Here is an 18,054-nt window from a genome sequence, read left to right on the forward strand (position 1 = left end):
TTAGGAGGCTCTACTGAAGGAATGAGCAGTTAAACTCCGAACGGTGAAGCAGAACCACATTACTGTCCAAACCACATTCATCTCTCCAATTCTTTTAACCTGATGCCATTATCCCTGCTAATGTCCTTATTCCTGATTCAGTGCTGCCCCAAAATCGGTGTCTCTGCTTTCTTCTCCACTTTGACTGATACACCCAAGAACCGAACGGGTCTCAAATTGCAAGGATCCAGAACCTGTCAGTTGTTACCCTTGACCAGACTTGGCTCACTTCAGAAACAGACAGTGAAGTTTGGAGGTGTTATAATGAAGGTTTTGCAGCTCCTGGAAATGCACATCTCACAGAACACATCTGACACAGTCAGGAAAGCTTATCAAAGCTTCTGAGGAGAAGCTTATCAAAGCTTCTGAGGAGAACCCTCCTGAGGAGGCTGAAGACAGCTGGACTTTGCACCTCCAAACTCTCATCATTCTACAGGCGCACGGAAGAGAGCACCCTAGCAAGCTGGATCACTGCACGGAAACATAGAAACATAGAAAATAGGTGCAGGAGTAGGCTATTTGGCCCTTTGAGCCTGCACCGCCATTCAGTATGATCATGGCTGATCATCCAACTCAGAACCCTGTACCTGCCTTCTCTCCATACCCCCTGATCCCTTTAGCCACAAGGGCCAGATCTAACTCCCTCTTAAATATAGTCAATGAACTGGCCTCATCTGTTTCCTGTGGCAGAGAATTCCACAGATTCACCACTCTGTGTGTGAAGAAGCTTTTCCCTCATCTTGGTCCTAAAAGGCTTCCCCTTTATCCTTAAACTTTGACCCCTCGTTCTGGACTTCCCCAACATCGGGAACAATCTTCCTGCATCTAGCCTGTCCAATCCCTTTAGAATTTTATACGTTTCAAAAAGATCCCCCCTCAATCTTCTAAATTCCAGCGAGTATAAGTCTAGTCAATCCAGTCTTTCTTCATATGAAAGTCCTGCCATCCCAGGAATCAATCTGGTGAACCTTCTTTGTACTCCCTCTATGGCAAGAATGTCTTTTCTCAGATTAGGGGACCAAAACTGCACACAATACTCCAGGTGTGGTCTCACCAAGTCCTTGTACAACTGCAGTAGAACTTCCCTGCTCCTGTACTCGAATCCTCTTGCTATAGATGCCAGCATACCATTCGCCTTTTTCACCACCTGCTGTACCTGCATGCCCACTTTCAACGACTGGCGTATAATGACACCCATGCACGGTACATAAACTGCACCGCAGTGGACAGGAAGGCTCTACAATATATAAAGAAAGGTGCCTGAAAAGGGCCAGTAACATCATAAAAGATCCCAATCACCCTGTTTAATCCACTCCCACCAGGGAGAAGGCTACACAGCATCCATGCCAGGACCACCAGACTCAAAAACGGTTACTTTCCCCAAGCAGTAAGATTAATCAACACCTCCATCCACTAACCCACCCCCTCCACGTCCATAACCATCGCTACATAAACTTTTCCTGTTAGTCACTTTACATACAGACATTCCTGTGCCTAGTGTCACTTTATAGACATACAATCAATGTATACAAGCTATCTTATGTATTTATCATTCTTGTGTTTTTATTGCTGTGCTCTTAATTGTTTTTTGTGCTGCATCAGTTGCAGAGTAACATTTATTTTATTTCTCTTTATACCCCAGTCTGGAAATAACACTAAACAATCTCAAAGCTTTGATTTGACCAATTAGCCTCAGTCCGTCTGGGTTCTTCCGTGATCACTTACTTGGGACATTGTTCGAGCAGCAGCTGTAGTGACTGAAGGTCACCTTTGGCTGCCGCGTAGTGCACGGGAAGGGCTCCGGTATCCGTTGCTCCTCCTGGGTCACTGCCCCCCTCCTTCAATAACCACTCTGTGACACTGTGATGCCCAAACCACGATGAAAGGTGCAGAACTGTGGCCCCCGAGCTGTCCTTATCCTGCAGAAAGTGGAGAGGGGGAAAAAAAATAAATCCGTCAGTACCTCAGATCCTTTTCAAAATGGCTACATAACACTTCAATTAAGATGCCGTGGCTGCCGCATTGAGGCTTCAAAAATAGGTGTACAGAAAGCCCACTGTCTGCAGAACCCTAGTTAACATGCCGGGCTAAAAGGGCCCAAACACAAGAAAGTGTTCAGGTGTGGGAAATCCTAAGTAAACCACACAGAGCACTGGAGGAACTCAGCATCGATGCGAAAGAGTAAACAGTCGATGTTTCGGGCTGAGATCCTTCTTCGGGGCTGAGGAAGAGGGGGAGGATGCCAGAATAAAAAAGGTGGGGGGGGGGAGGGAGGGAATGAGGATCTTATCTGAAGCAGGGTCAAATCTCCAGAACTGAACCTGAGGTGGATGGGCATTTTGCAGAATTCTTTTAAAGGGAATTTGGAGTTGTTTTAGCGTGTAATAGAGACCAGGTTACACTAAATACAGATTAAAACTATTCACATCACAATTAATTTTAATTATCTTTGGGAGTGAAAAGGAATTTCCAAGAATATTTCTCAGATGACCAGATATTCGTCAAAATGTTCTCTCAAGAACAACACACACAAAAATTTTGAAGGAACTCAGCAGGTCAGTCAGCGTTTATGGAGGGGAATAAACATTGGCTATTTATTCCTTTACACCTCCCTCTGATGCCCTTCCTCCTTCCCTGTATCCCATGCCCCACTCTCCTTTTCCATCAGATTTCTTCTTCTTCTTCAGCCTTTTACCTTTCCCACCCATCACCTCCCAGCTTCTCAGTTCATTCCACACCCCTCTTACGCCACCCATTCACCTTCCCTTTAGCTGGCTTCTAGCATGTACTCCATTCCACATCCCCCCCCTCCACCTTCTTATTCTGGCTTCTTCCCCCTTTCTTAGCCTGAAAAGTAGACTCTTTATTCCTCTCCATAGATGCTGCCTGACCTGCAGAGTCCCTCCAGCATTTTGTGTGTTGCTCTGGATTTCCAGCATCTGCAGAATCTCTTGTGCTTATGTTCTTTCTAGCATTTCTCTCATTCCCTTATGAAAATAAATGTATTTCCATCCAACGCATGAGAAATGAGGCCAAACAGAATTAGGAATTCATGTTCATAGTTCTAAAATGTCAAGGACAGGGAGAAAGTAATTAAAAAGCCATTGGACTGCTGGTCTTTACATCTTGAACACCACGTGATACAGAATGGAAAGCATGCAAGAAGCTATTTCAACCCACTAATTATGCTACGACTGTATATTTCATTTTCACACGTCCATGGATACTTTTACAATCTGTGATTATTTCTCATTAACTCCGCCACAAGCCCAGCTGTGAAAGAAGGAGAGTAGGGCTTGGAGCTAGCAACCCCATCCCATAAAAATTCAGAGCTACTGAAACTGTCAACAGAAGCTCCAAAGGTGTCAACCCTGGGAGAGCAAGGATACACCAAGAAAATGGGCAACTCCTGAAAACAAACATGGGAGAATAGCCCAGGACTGAGGACACTGGCCAGCTGCTGTCGGCAGCTATGCCCCTGTAGGGGTGATGGGCTTAAGAAGATTGTTTCACATTAGCATACTTATGTGTTTTTTTTTACTTTCCCTTTCCCTGCCAATGCATTTGTTCTCTTTACTGAATTCTGAAATTACCTAATCCTTAGTTTACTGATCTTCAAAGTTCAAAGTAAATTTTATTATCAAAGTACATATATGTCACCAAATACACCCCTGAAATTCATTTTCTTGTGGGTATACTCAACAAATCTGTAGAATGGAGATAGAATCAATGAAAGACCACCTAACGAGGACATTCAACCAGAGTGCAGAAAGCAACAAGCTATGCAAGTGGAAGTATAAATAAATAGTAATAAATAACAAGAACATGAAAGGAAGAGTCCTTAAAAGTGATTCCATTGGTTGTGGGTGCATTTCAGTGATGGGGCAAAGGAAGTTGAGTGAAGTTATCCCCTTTGGCTCAGGAGCCTGATGGTTGAGGGGTAATAACTGTTCTTGAACCTGGTGGTGTGAGTCCTGAGGCTCCTGTACCTTCTTCCCGATGGCAGCAAGGAGAAGAGAGCATGTCCTGTGTGGTGGAAGCCCCTGATAATGTGCACTGCTTTCCCACCACAATGTTTCATGGAGATGTGCTCAATAGTTGGGAGGACTTTATCGATGATGATTTGTAGGATTTTCCACACAAGGGCATTGGTGTTTCCATATCAGGTTGCAATGAAGTCACTTAATATACAATCCACTACACATATATAGAAGTTCGTCAGAGTTCTATGTCATGCTGAGTCTTCGCAAACTCCTAAGGAAGCAAAGGCTTTCAGCATCAAAAACCTTTTGTTTTCATCTAATATTTTTTGGTTGGCAGAGTGGAGATACATCTCTACTAAAGGAGGTGTAAGGCACTCCTTCCGTCCATAAGCCTGCAGGTCACCCCTGAGTAAGGTGTAGCACTTGCTTAACACCGCCTCCCCAGCCCTGGTCATGTGAACCCATGGGGATAGGTGATGGATGGTCATATGAGCAGCTGGTGCATATCACAAGTCCTGGTTATGCAACCACTGACACCAGGCAATTTCTGAGGAGTATTGATAATGGCTGGGGTCACCTGTCTTGTAAAGACACTGCCCAGAAGGTAATGGTAAATCACTTCTGTAGAAAAATTTGCCAAGGACAATCATGATCATAGAAAGTCCATGATCACCCGCATCATATCACGTGGCACATAATGAATGAACAAATATTTTAAAATCATAATTGGATTAGATTAGATTATTAGATTATGAGGACACACAGTCCTCTTATTGTCATTTAGTAATGCATGCATTAAGAAATGATACAATGTTTTTTCAGAATGATATCACAGAGACATGACAAACCAAGACTGAAAAACTGACAAAAACCACATAATTATAACATAGTTACAACAGTGCAAAGCAATACCATAATTTGATAAGAACAGCCCATGGGCACAGTAAAGTCACAGAGTCTCTCGAAAGTCCCATCATCTCACGCAGACGGTGAACCTCCAGCGCCACAAACTTGCCGATGCAGCATCCTGGAAGCATCCGACCACAGTCCAACTCCGAGTCCATCCAAAAACTCCGAGCCTCCGACCAGCTCTCCGACACCGAGCACCATCTCAGCCGAGCGCTTCGATCCCGGCCCCGGCAACAGGCAAAGCTGAGGATTCGAGGCCTTCCCCTCCGGGGATTCTCAATCGCACAGTAGCAGCGGCAGCGAAGCGGGCATTTCAGAAGTTCCTCCAGATGTTCCTCATTGCTTCTTCACGTCTGTCTCTATTAAATCAGGATTGTGCACAGCATCCTACTTCACAGATACGATACCAATTCGGAACAGCCGCGCGCGTTGCGTTGCACCACCATCTTCTCCTCATCCATTTCACCATCTGGGTGACCTGGTAGCAAAGCAGTTACCATAATGCTTTACAGGCAATCAGTGATCAGGGTTCAACTACCACTGTTGTTTGTAAGGAGTTGTGCATTCTTCCTAGGGCTGCGTGTGCTCCCCCCCCCCCCCACCACCCCTGGGTGCTCCAGTCTCCTCCCACAGTATGAAGATGGACGTGTTAGGGTGAGTAAGTTGTGGGCATTCTATGTTAGTGGCAGATGTTTGACGACACATGCAGGCTGCCCCAGGCACATCCTCAGACTGCATTGATCATTGAAGCAGGTGATGGATTTCACTGTATGTTTCCATGTACATGTGACAAGTAAAGCTAATCTTTATCTTTGTTTCCTCCCAAACTGTCACACATTTTAACCGTTTTTGCCCGAGATCTCACAGTTTTGAGGAATGCGCGAAGCATCAGAAATCTGTGGAATGAGTTGGATGAATGAGAGCATCTTTTCCTGCCTTTGAATGTTTATAAATCCAACCAAACTTATTGAACACTTCCATACCATTGACTCATTCATGACGTCCTCAGTCAACCCAAGTGACAGTTTAGCATTTGGGAATTAGTGGATAATCGAGGCCCACAGAGGGATAGAACTCACCTCTCCCATAGGAGCTGCACAAATAAATCCCTCATGTTCTCCCATGTTGTAAGACTGGGCACAAAGACTGGACTCAACCCCTAGTTCAGCAATTACAAGTAAACATTCCAGCATCTGAACCAGATTTTTTCTTTTATTCTTTGTTTTATTTATTCATTGAGATAGTGTGGAATAAGCCTTTCAAGGCCCACTGCACAGCAGCCCTAGCCTAATTACCAATGACCAACTAACCTACCAACCGGTACATCTTTGGACTGTGGGATGAAACTGGAGCACCCGGAGGAAACCCACACAGTCATGGGGAGAATGTACTAACTCCTTACAGGCAGTGATGGGAATTGAACCCAGGTCACCTGCACTGTAAACCACTGTGCTAGCCGCTATGCTACTATGCTTCCTACTTGAAGGTAGGAGACATGTGCAACTACAGATTTAACCATTAGCTTTATTTGAAACATGTACATCAAAACATACAGCAAAATGGATCATTTTGCATCAACGACCAGGGATGGGTTGGAGGCAGCCTGCAGGGGTTGCCATACATCCAACGTCAACATAGCATGCCCACAATTACTAACTCTAACCCGTACGTCCTTTGGAATGTGGGAGGAAACGGATGAGGTCACAGGGAGAACGTACAAACTCCTTACAGACTGTGGTGGGAATCGAACCCCAATTTGCACGTAAAGCAATTGTACTGCAGTGCCTCCCCGGTACATTTTCTATCATCAGGTAACATTCCCACTTCTGATGTTGTGATGGACAGGAGGATATTGACATAGCAGGAGAAGATGACTGCGCCCATTTCACTGCCCTGAGGAACCCCTACAGTCATAGATCAGATTCATTTATTTACCACATGTACATTGAAACATATAGTGAAATAACCATTTGCATTAACAACTAACACAACCCAAGATGTGCTGGGGGCAGCCCGTCAGTGTTGCCATACATCCTGGTGCCAACCTAGCATGCCCACGATGCTTGGCAGCGCAACACAGAACATAACATCATGAAAGCAAGCCCCTTTCCTCCTTACCACCTACCCACCCACGCACACAAACAGTCTCCCACCCCAGGACAGGCCACCTCCAGCCTCCAGCAAACTCACGGGTGGATTTGGAGACTCAAGTGTCCAGACACAGGGCTTCACTTCTGGACTTCTGAGCGACCTTTGGGTTTCACTCTTTGAAGACAAATGAGGCCCCTGGATGAGGACCCCAAACTCCAGGCCTCAAATTCCATACTTGCTGATGACGAGACCCCAAATAAGATGCCTTTAAACGCCAGTCTCGCTGACTAGTGTAATAGGCGATCACTGGCTCTCACACCTCCTGCCCACATGGAACTCAGATCCCGGACTCTGCCAATAATTTGCTGACCTGAGAGGGCCACCCACCCTCATCCTTGTTAATCCACTGACCTGAGACCGGTGTGGTTGACCTCCATCAGCCACATCTTCCTTGCTTTGTGAGGGGCAAGACCCCAGCAACTGGGGGATTATCCCCTTGTAGCCTAATCACTCCAGAGTTCCTGGATGCCATATTCAAGCTAATTTTGCCTTGAAGTCAAGGTCAGTCCCTCTCAGATCAACCCTGAAACTCACCTCTGGAATTGAGTGATTGAGGGTAGACTAGCTGGGCAGCACTGTAGAGTAGCAGTTTGCGCAATCATTTTAGAGCGCTAGGGATCATTGGCCCCGGTTCAGTTTCCACCGCTCTCTGTAAGAGTTTGTACATTCCCGCAATTTCCTCCAGGTGCTCCAGTTTCCTCCCACATTCCAAATACATAAAAAACATAAGAAATAGGAGCAGGAGTCAGCCATCTGGCCTGTCGAGCCTGTTCCGCCATTCAATAAGATCATGGCTGATCTGACCATGAACTCACCTCCACCTACCAGACTTTTCCCCAGAACTCTTAATTCCCCTACTATGCAAAAACCTATCCAAACTTGTCTTAAATATATCTACTGAGGTAGGCTCTACTGCTTTACTGGGCAGAGAATTCCACAGATTCACCACTCTTTGGGAAAAGCAGTTCCTCCTCATCTCCATCCTAAATTTACTCCCTCAAACCTTGAGGCTATGTCCCCTAGTTCTAATCTCACCTACCAGTGGAAACCACTTTCCTGCCTCTATCTTATCTATCCCTCTCAAAATTTTATATGTTTCTCTAAGAACTCCTCTCACCCTTCTGAATTCCAGCAAGTACAGTCCCAGGTGACTCAATCTCCCCTCATAGTCTAACCCCCTCATCTCTCGAATCAACCTGGTGAACCTCCTCTGCACCGCCTCCAAAGCCAGTATATCCTTCCTCAAGTAAGGAGACCAAAATTGCACGCAGTACCCAAGGTGTGGCCTCACCAGAACCCTGCACAGTTGCAGCATAACCTCCCTGCTCTTAAATTCAATCCCTCTAGCAATGAAGGCCAACATTCCATTTGCATATGGGTTAGTGTTAGTAAGCAAGTTGTGGCATGCTACAGTACGTTGGCACTGGACACACGAGTGCTGCCTCAGCACAATCCTCAGACTGTGTTGGTCATTGACACAATGGACAAATTTCACTGCATGTTTTAATGTTTTGATGTATATATTTTTTAATTCACTTAGAGATGCACCATAGAACAGGCCCTTCCAGCCCTTCGAGCCGCAATGCTGAACAACCGCCGATTTAACCCCAGCCTAATCACGGGACAATTTACAATGACCAATTAACCTACTAACCAGTGCAACTTTGGACTATGGGAGGAAACCGGAGCACCTGGGGAAAACCCAAACGTTCCACTGGGAGGATGTACACGCTCCTTACAGATGACAGAATTGAACTCTGAACTCCGACATTACATTCCAACTTTCTTGCCGATTCTCCTGATCCAAGTCCTTCTACGGAAACCCTGCTTCCTCAGCATTGCCTGCTGCGCAACCCATCTTTATATCATCCACTAACTTGGCCACAAAGCCATCAACATTCAGTCAGCATGGATGAGTGACACTGCAGTCAACAGGCCTCAGCAAAAGGCCTGTTTTTGTGTTGTATGAATTTATGATTCAAAGTTTAAGAAGGCAAGACACCAATCTAGAACTAACACACACACAAAATACTGACAGAAAGGAAACAAAAAATGCGGGGGAATACTTCACAGTTCACTTAAACACCGTAGAGCAAGAAGCAAATTAACTTTCTAGATCAACGATCATGTGTCATCTCATTCTATCTTCATTAATTTCACCTGACTGACTGAATATCCCCAGTATTTTCTGTTTTACTTCAGACTTTCAGTAGCTCAGTTTTGCACTGCGATCAAGGAGATGCTGGTTCTCAAAATCCTTCCCGCCCTCTCAAGTGGAAGTGGGCTCACGGTGTGCTGGTGCGTGCATGCGGTGGGAGAGGCTGCTTCCCTACGATTGTACATCGGTTAATTCAGCGCCGATTCCTGCATCAAAAAAAAAAACGAGCCTCGGAAACACTCAGCAGGTCCGACAGCTCCTGCGGAAAGAGAAACAGTTCAGGTTTTAGGACGAAGATGCCTTGCCACAGTGGAGAAAGAGAGAGGAAGGGTACCTGTGAAAGAACGAGGCCCATGTTGCCATGGATATAAAGTTATCAAAGTCATAAAGATGGCAGGTTAATAGGATAGTTAGAAAGTGAGAATGCAAACATAGGAGTGTAAAAGGGTGTGAATACAGATGATAATATTGATATAATTGATCTGAAAACCCAAAAATTGATTGGTTGTCAGTCATATCGGACGATGAAAGGAAACGTGTACAGGAGATCTTTTGAAGTAAAAGAGCCATTGCACTGGGACAATTCCACTCTCTCGATCTCGGAAGTTCAAGTCCAGTAGTTGTCACAACTGGAGTCTTCCTTGGCTGCACTGGATGACCATGATGTCTGATATGCCTTGTCATGCCCCTCGCTCTCCACAGAGCGTTGCAGAACTGCCTTCCTGGCCATTGGATCTCATGTGGCCAGTCCACCAGAGTTGACTTCACAAGCTACGGACAGGCATGTCCCTCCCTCACTGGAGCGTGAGGCCCACTGACTACCGTCAGCTGGTTAGGCCCACCTGTCGAAACACTGTGCGGGATGGGGTAGCAAACAGCTATTTGGAGTCACAGGTGAGAGCTGAGTGTCGGTGGGGACCAGAGGTGAGTGAGCTCTCCCAGAATGGACAAGCCAAGCCCCTCCTTGAGAGATGCTACCCTTCCCTGGACACCAGATACAGCCAACCCAGAGATTAATATTATTATTAATTACTGGCTCAAAGATTAGCACAGCAGGGACTGCAGTTACTTCACTAGTCCATTAACCTTGGTTCAATCCTGGCCACTGGCGTTATCTGTACAGCTTTCGACATGCTCCCTGTGTTTTTACCAGCAGCTCCAGTTTCCTGCCACATCCCAAATATGCGCATTAGGTTAAAAAATCCACTGTAAATAGTCTCTCGTCCATTGGTAAAAACTGGTATTGGTATATTATTGTCATGTGCAGCAAGATCCAATAATAAGCTTGTCTTTCATACTGTTCAGAGAGATCGGATCGTTACACACAGGGCCCTGAGCTGGAATAAGGTAAAACAACAACAACGCAGAATGATCTGTAAGACCTACCAAGCTAGTGCAGTGTAGTTGGAAGTGTGGAGAGAACAAAAATGAGATTAATTCAAAATTAGTGCAAATGGATACTTGACAGTCTGCACAAACTTGATGGGCTGAAGGGCCTGTTTCCCTGCTTATGCTTCTCTGAATTTTATTTCTAAAAATAGGTAATCAGTCCACGCAGTCATTGAAGCCTTGCAAAACTTGAGGAAGGAAAATTTAAGCAAACAATCAAGTTTAGCGCAATATAATCCCTCTATATTACCAGACAATAAAAGCTAATTTCATCTCTGTTGCATTGTGACTGAATCACTGGTCTAGGGAGCTTGGAGCAGGTTTATGACTGAGATTGGGCTGTGTGGGAGAGAGAGCGCGTGGGGAAGAAAGACAAAAAGAGAACTTATTAACATGCCCTCTGTTTCAATTAGTATCTGGCTAAAGCCAGATGAGAGAAGTAGGTCAGTCCTGAAGTACAGTAGGGTTGAGCTACTAAACATGAAGCTTTTCAGTTGGAACAACTTGTGCAGAACTTAGGACAGAGCAACACAATGCAAAGCAGTTTGCAGAGAAGAACTGGGCACTGAGGGCAGGTTTGGACCATGTTTTGATAGACTAATTGACAACCAACTTAAATGCAGCACTGACTTACAAAATCCCAACAAATAGTTTCTGAAATCACCCCTTACAAAGAGCTGATTGTGGACTTCAGGAAGGGTAAGACAAAGGAACACATGCCAATCCTCATAGAGGCATCAGAAGTGGAGGGAGTGAGCAGTTTCAAGTTCGTGGGTGTCAAGATCTCTGAGGACTTAACCTGGTCCGAACATACTGATGCAGTTATAAAGAAGGCAACATAGCGACTGTACTTCATTAGAAGTTTGAAGAGATTTGGTATGTCAACAAAACGCTCAAAAACTTCTCTCGATGCACCATGGAGAGATTCTGACAGGCTGCATCACTGTCTGGTATGGGGGAAGGAGGCTACTTCACAGGACCAAAAGAAGCTGCAGAGGGTTGTAAGTTTAGTTGGGTCCATCTTGGGTACTAGCCTGCAAAGTACCCAGGACATCTTCAAGGAGCGGTGTCTCAGAAAGGCAGCATCCATTATTAAGGACCTCCAGCACCCAGCGCATACCCTCTTCTCATTGTTACCATCAGGCAGGAGGTACAGAAGCCTGAAGGCACACACTCAGCGATTCAGAAACAGCTTCTTCCCCTCTTCCATCCGATTCCTAAATGGACATTGAACCCAACAACATGACCTCACTTTTTTAATATATATTATTTCTGTTTTTGCATGATTTTTAATCTATTCAATATACATATACTGTAATTGATTTAATTATATATTTATTATTATAATTTTATTTTTTCCCCTCTTCTTCTCTAGTATATATTGTATTGATCTGCTGCTGCTGTTAACAAATTTCACGACACATGCCGGTGATAATAAACCTGATTCTATTACATGGGTTTTGAGAAAAGTGGGTGACTGTGTCGATGCTGTTTTAATTTCTAAAGTGCGTCACGTTTAAGTTTGAGCACATTTATGGAAGATACACATGAGGGAGTGAACCAACAGTAGACATTTTGGAGACTAATTTGCTTTGTGTAATCCTGCCATTAACCAATATCCTGCTTTAGTGTAGACTGTATTATGGAGGATTTGGAGGAGACTATATATAGGTAAAGTAGATTACCCTGACAGTTAATAGTGTGTCATCAGCATATTACAAGCACTAAACTGCAGAGTTAGCTGGTAGGGATATGGGCAAATTAAAACTATAGCAAGTCATCATAAAGCCCCCCCATGGGCAGTGAGAATTTGTGCTGGTGTTGGCATGTATGCCCAGTGCTGGTGGGAGAGTTGGGGAAGAGAGATAGTGTAGGATGGGTGACTTGGGCAGTTGGAAGAGTTCCAGTCCAATTTTTGTGGCCTTTTCTTCTCTATCTAATGTAGTACCTTGGCCTTGTATCAACATTGCAGGTGGTAAGGAAGGCAATGCAATGTTAGCATTCATTTCCAGAGGACTAGAATAAAGAAGCAGGGATATAATGCTGAGGCTTTTTAAGACTTTGGTCAGGCCACATTTGGAGTACTGAGAGAGGTTTTGGGTCCCGTATCTAAAAAGTGGATGGTGGGGTGGAGACATGTGTAAGGCATAAGGTGTTCCTTCCCTTGGTTAGATGCAGGTCACCCTTGGGCAAGGTCTAACACCTGCTTAGCCACCCCACCCCCCCATGTGATCAGGGTCATGCGAAGCCAAGGGAGCAGGTGGTGGATGGTCGTACAAGCAGCTGGTGCATATCACAAATCCTGGTTATGCGACCACTGACACCAGGCAGACAATCTCTGAAGAGTATTGAAAATGGCTGGGGTCACCCACCTTGTAAAGACACTGCCCAGAAGGAAATGGCAAATTTTTCTACAGAAGTGGCTTGCTAAGAACAATCATGGTCAATGGAAAGACCATGATCGCCCATGTCATACGACACGGCACATAACGAACGAACAATCTGAGAAAGGTTGTGTTGGCTGCAGAGAGGGTCCAGAGGCTGATCGCAGGAATGAAAGGATTAAAATATAAGGAGTTTTTGATGACTAGTCCTAAACTCACTGGAATTTAAAAGAATAAGGGGGGATTTCACTGAAACTTGTGAATCTGTGGAATTTATTGCCACAGACAACAATGTGGCCAAGCCATTGTGTGTATTTAAAGTGGACATTGTTAGGCTCGTGATTGTTAGGCATCAGGGATTATGGAGAGAAAGCATGAGAATAGGATTGACAAGGAAAATAAATTAGCCATGATTGTATGTCGGAGCTGACTTGATGGATTGAATGGCCTAATTCTGCTCCCAAGTCTTATGGTCTGGGTCGCCCATCTGAGCTAGTCACATTAGCTTGTGTTTGGACCATGCCCCTCTGAAACTATAGAGTCACAGACTAGATAGAGGATGGTTCCTCCTACATCTCAACTGTAGATTTGACTGCTTTTAAGATACAATATCCCACGGGGAGTGTAACTGCAAAGTATCTTATGAAACTCAGCAAGTGTTCCACACAACACAGGTGAATAATGCTTACATTATGATGCCTGCTTTTCATACTTCTGTACCATTTCCTAAATTGTAAACACCTCAAAAAGTTCTCACAGGCTGTGAAAAATAATATGCAGCCGAAGTGCCTTCCTTACTACTGACTCAACTTGCAAGTTAACTTCTAGAAAATCCCAAGACCCTCTGTACCTCCAATTTCTGAATTCACACCCTGTTTAAACAATCATTATTTATTCCTTCTACAGGAGTGCATGACCATACACTTCCCTATACTGTATTCCATTTTTTTTTTTTTAAATTGAAGTACAGCAGAGAATAAGCCCTTCCAGCACTTCAAGCCGCACTTCCCAGCAATCCCCCAAATTTAATCCTAGCCTAATCACAGGACAATTTACAATGACCAGTTGACCTGCCAACCAGTACGTCGTTGGGCTCTGGGAGGAACATGGTCACGGGGAGAGTATGCAAACTCCTTACAGGCTGTGGCAGGAATTGAACCTGAGTCACTGGTACCGTGAAGCATTATGCTTACGACTATGCTACCGTGCCGCCCCAAATCTGTCCAAGTTCTTCTGCTGACTCCCTGTCTTCCTCAACATTACCTGCCCCTCCACTTATCTTTGTATCATCCACAAAGGCATCAGTTCTGGCATGCAGACCACTAACATAACATGTAAAGCAGCAGACCCAACATAAACCCTTGTGAAATGTTGACTTCTGGGGAACGTTTATGTATTTAAGGAGAAGATGGAGCAAGCTGTGAGCAAGGATGGAAGGACAATATTGTTAAGATGAGGAGAAGGAAGGTGATATTTTTCTTTTGTTTGGAACAGAACACTGTTGGACAAAGAAACCTGTTGATGTGTTCTAAAGTCCTCGTGGCTCCATTCTCTTACCAGGCACACAGGTCAATGATCTGAGGCAGTTCCCAAAGCTTCCTTGGAAATGTGCATTGTCTTATGGGGAAAAGCCGAGTAAGGTCTTCTCTCTTTGGAGAGAAAGAGGATGAGAGGTGACTGGATAGAGGTGCAAAAGATGGTAAGGGGCATGGATTCAGTGGATAGCCAGAGACTTTAACCCAGGGCAGCAATGGCTAATACGAAGGAAGTATAATTTTATGGCGAGTGGAAGAAAGTATAGTTGGGATGTCAGAGGGAATTTTTTTTTAATACACAAAGAATGGTGGGTTTGAGGAACACCCAGCCAGTAGGGGTGGTGGTAGAAGCAGATATACTTGGGGCAATTAAGAAACTCTTAGATAGGCACATGCAGGAGTGAAGTACAAGGTTGATCTTAGTTAAAAGGTCAGTACAACATTGTGGGCTGAAGGGCCTGAGCAGTAATCTCATATGCTCGATGTTCTATGCCTACTGGCTTGCAGGAATTCCTGGGCAATGACTGCGCAAACTGGAGAAGGAATATTTGGGGTGGGACAGGGAAGCTCGTGATCTTTAACAGAAAACACAGAGAAGCTGAATAAGTGTACCACCTCCCAAATTGCCAAGCAAATTGTCCAGAGAAACACCTCATGCTCCACCTGTGGGCAGAGTCTATAGCTCCTACTTTGGCCTCGCCAGCCATGGCAGAAGCTCCAGAGTAGGAGCAGAGTAGAGACATCCATGACTTCCAGGGCCATCCATGATGCAAATCCATGGTGTGCATGATACAAAAACAGTTGGGAGGAGCAGGATAATGTGAATGAAGTAGGGAATACACAGAAGGAGTTGGGCAGATTAGGAGAATCGGCAAAGAAATGGCAGATGGAATATGGTGTAGGAAGTGTATGGTCAGGGATGGCTTGATCAGTGAGTCCTGATGAAGACTCATAGCCCAAAACATCAACTGTTATTTCCTCTCCATAGACAGTTCCTGGCTTGCCGGGTTCCTCCAGCACTTTGTGTGTGTGTGTTACTCTGGATTTCCAGCATCTATTTATTGTTATGTTTATTATTTAGTGTTGCGTTTGTTATGTTATGATTGCACTGCTCCTGAGAAACGCTGTCTCACTCTGCCCTGCAGAGCTGATGTACGGTTAGAATGACAATAAAGTTTTTTGAATTTTGAATCTTTGAATCTTGAATCCAAACAACACACACAAAATGTTGGAGGAACTCAGTAGACTAGGTGGTGTTTATGGAAAAGATTACAGTCAATGTTACGAGCTGAGACCCTTCGGCAGGATTATTATGAGGAGCCTCAGCCCGAAATGTCGACTGTACTGTTTTCCACGGATGTTGCCTGGCCTGCTGAGTTCCTCCAGCATCTTGTATGTGTTATCTGTACAATCTCTCGTGTTAGTGACTTTCACAGGACTGTCCAAAAAGAAATTCTTTATGTTACGAGTCCACATTCTTAAACATGGAATCATTTATTGAAGAAGTGAATTCCAGTCTTCAGGGTCTTGATAGTTGAAGGCACAGGGTCAGGGATGATGAGGAGGTCCGGATTTGGAGAGTCCAGAAATAAAGTGTTGGAGGAGATCGCAGCAATGGGCAAGCTAAAAGATGGGTTAAGGGTGAAAGGTGAAAAGTTTAAATGGAACATGAGGGGGAAACTTCTTCACTCAGAGGGCCATGAGAGTGTGGAACGAGCTGCCAGCGCAAGTGATGCATGCGAGCTCGATTTCAACATTTAAGAGAAATTTGGATCAGTATATGGATGGTGGAGGTATTGGGGAGGGGGGAGGGAAGCTATGGTCCCCGTGTAGGTCGATGGGAGTAGGCTGTTTTAAAATGCTCAGCATATACTAGATAGGCTGAATGGCCTGTTTCTGTGCTGTACTTTTCTATGACTCTAAGGATAAGAGCTTGAACTGCGTGAAATAAGAGGCAAGATTGGGGGCATTCAGGAGGCAATTATTAACCAATAGGAGGGAGCTGCATGGGAAATAATGGGCGCAGGTCAGGGAGTCACACAATAGGCGAAGGGTTTGCAGGGAGTTGCAGGGGGATGACACATGATAGGGTGAAGATTTACAAAGAGAAATGAAACCCAGGAGGGCATCTCACGAAGGAAAACGTAGAACTGGAGGAAAGAACTTTAAGAATCAAAGGAAAAGTAACGCCGAACGCAACGGGAAGCAGCAAGAGATGCCTCGAATGATTAATAGGAGCAGGCTCTTGGTTTTGCCCAAGTTTCACACAGTGTCCATCTTCTGCGCTATCTCACTCCTTGGTAAGGTCAAGGTTGTATAAACCAAGTAAATGAACTTGGTAGAAGAAGCAGCTTGGAGAGTAAACCCCAATTCTCTTTATAACCAGTTCTCTCAGAGTCTGGTCATTCCACTTGCTGGATATTTAAACAATTCACAGCACGATAAAAATGAGTGCCAAACACGCTGAATGACCTGGACCTCTCCCACCATCCTGCTTCGAATGGCCACATAGTCTTTGTATATTTTCGCTGCTATCCACACTGTAATACGCACGAGGCGGACTAATGGAAACATTACTACGCGGTAGGATCCCATTACTGTACTGTTACGGAGGGTGAACTCACTACGTGTGGGCAGAGATATTCCGGAGGAACGTGTTCATCTTCTCCGCATCCAGTGGATGTGCCGGTGATAGGAACTCAGGCTCGTTTCCCCGTCTCATGTCCTCCCCACTTTGGATAATAACCCGACTGCCCTTTGGCCCCAGATTCCACCGTTAGAGCCCAGAGTGACTACCTCAATCCCATCTAGAACAAGCTCTCCTGGAGTCGCCCTCTCCAACGTCCTCCCTCAGTGCCGGTCTCCCTACCTGTGTCTGACATCCTCCCGCTGACAGCAGCCACTGCAAACACACCAGATTGCCGGTGGCAGCCGCGTCGTGCGCCGGAGTTGCCCCGTTCCTGGCACGCTTATTCCCGGCGAGTTTCGCCTCTTCTACCAGGTACTTCAGGGCGTCGAGACTCCCGGAGCGGGCGGCGTGATGCGCCGGCGAAGCTCCGAGGTGATCGGTCACTTTCTGCAGGAGGACGCCCTTATTTTGCAGCGTCTGCAACGTTTGCAGGTCGCCGTTCCTGGCAGCAACCAGAGAGGGGTCCAAAACCATTTTATACTCTTGTGTATTTGTTCAAATCATCTATTACGATTTCCTTCGGACGCTTCACTTTCTGTGCGTGACCATTTCACTCTGGCGCCCGTTCCTAACCGAATCCCGCAGGGTCTGTACCATGCTGAATATTTAATTACTGCGGACGTGAATAATCTATGAGAGAGGCGGCACCAGTTCGGCGGAACAGCAGTCAACAAGCAACGGTTCAACCAGTCCCCGGGCGGCTGCGTTCCCTGGCCCGAGTTTGTTGGGATCTGCCCTGCTCTGACACCGAATTCACGTGAATTCCTGCTCTTGACCACTGCTTCAAATAGCCATTTTACACTGAACGCCTTTAACT

General features: G+C 45.3%; 1 protein-coding gene across 1 annotated transcript in view; it reads right to left on the bottom strand.

Annotated features, from left to right (window-relative positions):
- espn (espin) overlaps positions 1–17,711 on the bottom strand; it is a 190,944-nt gene extending 173,233 nt beyond the window's left edge. The window contains exons 1-2 of the mRNA XM_072244761.1: positions 17,418–17,711; positions 1,765–1,958 (exon numbers count right to left, since the gene is read on the bottom strand). Of these exons, the coding sequence (XP_072100862.1) occupies positions 1,765–1,958; positions 17,418–17,711 (488 nt within the window). The remainder of the gene's footprint in view (positions 1–1,764; positions 1,959–17,417) is intronic.
- Positions 17,712–18,054: the final 343 nt, after the last annotated feature.

This window comes from Mobula birostris, chromosome 27 (assembly GCF_030028105.1).
Source record: "Mobula birostris isolate sMobBir1 chromosome 27, sMobBir1.hap1, whole genome shotgun sequence".
In the NCBI taxonomy this organism is placed as follows: domain Eukaryota; kingdom Metazoa; phylum Chordata; class Chondrichthyes; order Myliobatiformes; family Myliobatidae; genus Mobula; species Mobula birostris.